The sequence below is a fragment of the Cynara cardunculus genome (genome assembly GCF_001531365.2).
Source record: "Cynara cardunculus var. scolymus isolate 2C chromosome LG 2, CcrdV1, whole genome shotgun sequence".
Classification (NCBI taxonomy): Eukaryota; Viridiplantae; Streptophyta; class Magnoliopsida; order Asterales; family Asteraceae; genus Cynara; species Cynara cardunculus.
In genome coordinates this window covers 46,615,882-46,621,923 of record NC_037529.1, presented here as the reverse complement: position 1 = coordinate 46,621,923, position 6,042 = coordinate 46,615,882, and the positions used below count along the sequence as shown (strand labels likewise).

The 6,042-nt window shown below is 32.1% G+C and overlaps 1 protein-coding gene across 2 annotated transcripts; it reads left to right on the top strand.

Moving 5' to 3' along the window:
- The first annotated feature begins 204 nt into the window (after positions 1–204).
- Positions 205–4,025, top strand: LOC112507968 (WUSCHEL-related homeobox 11-like). Of its 2 annotated transcripts, none has more exons than XM_025112729.1 (3): positions 205–891; positions 1,456–1,631; positions 3,869–4,025. In XM_025112729.1, exons 1-3 carry the CDS (start codon positions 219–221, stop codon positions 3,884–3,886), a joined length of 867 nt encoding a protein of 288 aa, XP_024968497.1. In that variant the 5' UTR covers positions 205–218; the 3' UTR covers positions 3,887–4,025. The 2 variants fall into 2 exon arrangements, with proteins under 2 accessions (XP_024968497.1, XP_024968496.1); XM_025112728.1 differs by having other exon boundaries at positions 1,450–1,631.
- The last annotated feature ends 2,017 nt before the right edge of the window (positions 4,026–6,042 follow it).

Here is a 6,042-nt window from a genome sequence, read left to right as displayed (position 1 = left end):
TGCCAACCCGTCGTATATAAGAAGTATGTATTGAAACGTGGCGCTCTCTCTTGGCTTTTTAAATACTATAAACAAACACCCATTTGCTTACAAATTCATGTGTAACCTCTCTACTTCTGTACGTTCATGTGCTCTCCAATTTTTTTATGTGCCCTTTGTTCTTTCCCAACACAGCCTGATCTTGAAGTATTCTACCGCTGCTTTCTTGTCTCAAAGTCATGGAAGATCAAGCTCAAGCTCAAACTCAAACTCAAACACCACCCCCCACCAGTCCAAGAACCCAATGTCTTGAAAGAAATCATGAACCAGTTAGGTCAAGATGGACCCCTAAGCCTGAACAGATTCTTATACTCGAATCCATCTTCAACAGCGGAATGGTTAATCCTCCAAAGGATGAAACCGTCAAGATCAGGAAGCTGCTCGAAAAATTCGGGTCAGTTGGTGACGCCAATGTTTTCTACTGGTTTCAGAACCGCCGTTCCAGATCTCGCAGACGGCAGCGGCAGATTCAGGCCAACCTTGTAAGCAGCGAACAACAACAATCATCAATGGTTACAAGATGCGTTAGTGGCGGTGGTGACGGTGGCAGCAGTAGTGGTGGTGGTGGTGGTGGTGATGGTGCAATTCAGTATCAAGATGCTGCATACACCACGGCCACACCAGGGTTTGTTATGCAACAACCACCTAGTTTCTTCCCCTTGCTACAATCTTTGCCACCTCCACCAGGATCCAACTCTTCTTCTTCTTCGACTTCTTCACGGTTGGGTGGTGCAGACGAGATCTATCCCGTTTCTAGTCAAGCTGCGAGTTTCCCAGAAATTGAGCAAAACCCTAATTCCATGCCTTCAAGTTTCCAGCATTTAGATACTTCAAAAGTTCATTATGAATTTGGTAGGGTTAATTACTTATTGAAATAGATGTATAGATCTCCTTTTATTTTTATCTACCACATCTTGATCAATCCCTTAATTAAACCACTTGATTCATGCAAAATACACAATTTTATATCTCAAATTCACAATTCTTGTATGAAAAAGTGCTATATTAATACAATTTCATATCAAGATAAAATACTTAATGTTCCAAAATTATAATTAAAAATTTCTTGTTTTTAATTATTTTATCATTTAAAAGAGAAGTATTTTCTTGTATGAGTTAACTTCTTATGATGACAAGAATATTAATTGGAATTAAGAGTCTGAAACTCATTGAACATGTAAAATCAAAAATAATAATTTAAATAAAGCTCCCCATTTCTGTAAATGAAACAATCAATCTCATGTATAGGCTCAGGAAACCCATCCAAATAATTAGTATTCTTTTCTTTGAAGACCAATGGGTATCTCGGGTAATCCAACCTTTCTAAAGGTGAACCTTGTTTCGTTATATATATGCATATTAAAATGTAAGAGACTAAAGAATCCTTTACTGAGATTTAATTATTTGAAGCTTCAGGAGTGATCACCGTGTTCATCAATGGAGTTCCAACGGAGGTGGAGAGCGGCCCATTTAACATGAAAGCTTTATTCGGCGAAGATTTGATGCTCGTTCATTCATCTGGCGTGCCGGTGCCTCTCAGTGAGAGTGGGGTTTGCGCGCTTGGGTTACAACACGGTGAAAGCTACTTCTTGGTAAGCAAATTTTGTTAATCCAACTATATCAAATTAAGTGTGTGTGATTCCTGTTGTTGTGTTTGTATCAAGCATGCCTATTATGTTTCCATTAATACTCAAACATGCTTATTGTGCACAATCAAATATACAGGTTATTGTGCTAATTATTTTCGTAAAAAGTGTAGAAAAACATCACTAATGTGTTTTTTATGTCGTCCAATCGTCACTGAACATCGATCAATAACAGAGTAATTAATAGGATTTTGATTTTATAAAATTAACAATTCTATGTCTTATAAGTTACATTAAAATAAGTTTCTAGAAAGAAAATCGACCAAGTTTGAGAGCCTAAACGGATATAAAAATAAGTATTAGTCTTTATAGATGATACTTTTAAAAAGTGTCTTATACATGACTTTTAAAGACAATCACCGCCCTAAAACAACTATCTCATTATAACGGATTAATTTGTGAAAGAAATTCTATTAAGCAATAACCAGATACAGGATTTGGATTGATTAACTCCTAATTTTGAATTAAAAAAAATCCAAAATATAGATGCCAAAAAAATGAGGTGGGCACATTAACCAATGAAACTTCAATCTTTGACTGTTCTTCAAGACAGACAAAGGAAAGGGTTTGTTTTTCCTCTGTTGCACACATCAAGAAGCTGCAACTTGCAAGTTGAATTACCTGACTAAACGTTCCAAAAATAGTAACGTACCTTGTTATGTTCGTTAGTCTAGGATTTCCTTTTATGGAAAGTCCATTAGTTTTACCTAGTAATTAGATACATCTCAAAGTGATATCATTTTATTCAGGTCATTATTGTTCATAAGCCATAACTTTCATTTAATTAATTTATTATTTTATGAAAAACATTTTGAAAGAGTTGCTTAAAAGTCTATGATTTAAAAATAGTTATGTTGTAACATATTTTTCGAAAAGACATCAAAATATATGAATCTTTTTTAAAATATATTTTATTTTTTTAAAATGCAATTTCTCCTTTAACTTACACCAAATATAAATAATTGAAATGAAATTTTTATTTGAGTAAAATAAAGTTTTTCATTAAAAAAAATCGACATAATACATAACAAGAGATGACAAAGCGAACGAGATTGGGAGCCAAGTAATATGCATGAGTCGGGTTTACTTGCTAGAAAATTTTCATGATATGATATTGAATGATGTTGTGTAATATTTTTGGTTCAAATTTTATCAACACGGAAATTACTTTATTTTCTGATTTATTATGAGAAACTTACATGCAAAACCAAGATTTTAGAAAATGCGTTATTGTTTTAGGAAACAAACTAAGTTTGTGTAGAGAAGACAATCCAAAACTTTGCAAGCAAAGAAACATTTTTATATTGATCTTTTTTATTTGTTGGTATACATCAAGATAAAGTTTTTGACAAAATTAATATTAGAAATGCAAGCCTGATTTTGATACAATTTGTTGTTTTATATTGATAAAAAGGTTTTACAATAATTATTGATATTTTCCCTTTCTAAAAGATACATTCAATAAACCCATTAAAACTTGGATTCAGAAGATATTTCTGTTTCTAAAAGAAATGCAATATGTTTTAATATTTATCTTATTTATAAAGTATCAATTAGAGCTTGTTTGTTTACTTCTTCATACATACTTTCATTAATAGATAAGATCTGAATCACTAAAAGGTAAATCTTGTTTGACAAAAAAAATAAAAAATATGTCTCTTAATGGTTCTAAAACGCGCTGAATGATTTTGTATCTTTGGTCTCTCTTAACCATTCAGTACCTTAATTTCATTCTGAATAATTACCAATCAATTATATTTCATTTTGCAATGTATTATAAGAGCCTCTTAATTATTTTAACCATTTAATTATTCTACAACAAATCATTCAGCAACTATCAAACAACCCCTTAGACTGATTATCATTTATAGATTCTCTCAAGTTCTGTCACACTAAATGATCTTTTATATATATATATATATATGGTTATCAATAATTTTTTTATTATTTAATTATATATCAATTTAAATGTTGTATTTAAAAAAGGTGAATATGTATTATAAATTTTTTATATTTTGTGCTTTGGGAGTGACACAAAACATTACTACGTACATGGGTATATTAGGTTCAGATTATGCACACTCCCTGACCCATGCATTGCATAATACCAACAGTAATGATTACAGTTATAGTAATATTAAGATATTCCAAAATTTCTAATAATGCCACTTGACGTTTTATAGGTCTCAAGGTCCATTTAGATGGGAAATTGAGCTTCACTCGACCACCTTCCAACAGGGATTTTGTGATTTTTGAGCAATAAAGTTGTGAGCCAGCTCCATGCATGGATCTTCTTTCTTACAAATCTGGCCTACATCAATGTTATATTTTTCTTTCTCTATCATCAATATATATACATATATATTTCATTTTCTGTTTGTTTCAGATAATCCAAGATCAATTAATATATTTATGAATATAACATAATAGATGAGAAGTAAAACTGTAAACATTGTTTCGTTAATACTACGATAGTTGGATGTTGTACAATCTAATGTACCGGTAAAAATAGATATGTATCCAAGTGTAGAACATGAAGAAAATGATAGAAAACAATGGATGAGTGAAAGCCAAAGAGTTGAAGATTGCGGACGTTCGATGTTATCAATATTTGAATTTTTACTTAAGCATGTAGTAACAAAGATGAAGGCATAGGAAACACAAAGACATATAGAAATTGTTTCAACATAATACTGTAATAGAGTTCAATAAAGCTAAAATGGAACACTTAAGTTGGGTGCAGCGAAATTGATCGATACGGAAGTAGTCTTCCTCAAGTATGGATAAAAAATTATCTAAAACTCTATTATAGTTTGCTTTAGAATGAGGTCGAACTGAATGCAAAATTTGTGTAGGCAATTGAGACTTGATCTCCTTTATTTATAGTCCATGTAAACCTAGACACTCATCCAATAAAAAGTCCTAGTTCATTTTTAGGTTTGATTTTCAAATTATAGAAGGTAATTAACTTAATGATTATCCTACTTGTAATAGGAGATATATATATATATAGGTGTAGGTTCTTTTGTTAACCCATAATTGGTGTTAACTTTATGAACCAATCTTGACCTTTGATTCTTAAAATCTATGGATGAGATCAATTGTGACATATTGTAGTTAATTAGAAATGAAGGTTACCAAAACATAGGTGAACAAGGGTATTTTTGGGAGAGATGTCCAAATCGACAATTAAATAATTACATCAGTTATAAATTGGTAATTGCTCATTCATTTTATAGTTCGTAGAAACATTCGTGTTGCATTATGAACACTTATAAATACATATGAACATATTTGTAACTTATAAAAAAATCTTAGTTCGTGGCTTTCACATATAAACATAGTGGAACAATTATGAACACTTATTGTTGGTCCCGTAAGGGTCTAAAAGAGTTTTATAGAAACCGTTTGTAGAAGTGGGGGAGGGGATGGATACAAACATAGAAAACTTTCCTAATTTAAAATATATATTGATAAAGAAGGATCAATATAGATTTTACATGATTGTATGCGAAAAAAGATAAGGTAAAGATAACCTATCTAAAATAATCTAAATTACACACAAACGATCTTAGCAAAGAGAAAAGATTTGCTGTTAAGACTAAAAAGGAAATGAGTTATTTCTGGGTAAGAACTTTTTAGAATATTTAAAAAAGATTCTAACTTGCTTTGAAGATAAGCGTAAGTGTTCTTAGATGTGTGTGTGATCTCTTGTGTGTATGCACGTAGTTTGCATGGAGAGAACATTCATCTATTTATACCCATTGCATTAAATGCATATTTAATGCAATACAGTAAGGTTTAAACATGCGTCAAGCTTTTAGAGAAAATCCTGTCCTTTGCTACAGTGAATAGTACAAAAGCCTAGTGATGAGCACACATCCTTTCATGGAGTTAGAGTCAACTAATCGGCTCCGTACCGTACTATACTCCAGAAAGGGTATGTGTTTGTCCTTTGTGTGTGGAAGAACAAGACAAAATCAATCTTGCACAACAAGCTTCTTTTGATTTTTGAATGCTGGAATAACCCTGAAGGTCTCTTCAGCATTCGTTGAGGCATGGACAGTCTTCACACATATGTTGACTAGGTTGTAATCACTAAATGCCGCTTCAGATCACGAACGCGCTAGTCTCTAATCTTCAGTTTCAGTATTCGACTTTAGTTGAAGGTTATTTGGTGTGAGTTTTATCTTCTTGAGGTATCACTGTCGCTGATGGATTTACAATACATGTTTCAGCAATCACTGAGCAAACTCAGTGAAGATCGCTGGAACTGAAAGACATAAACATAAATATTTTGTATAAGGTAAAAAGGATTAACATCAAATCAATAAGAGAGAGGATCAACAATCTCCCC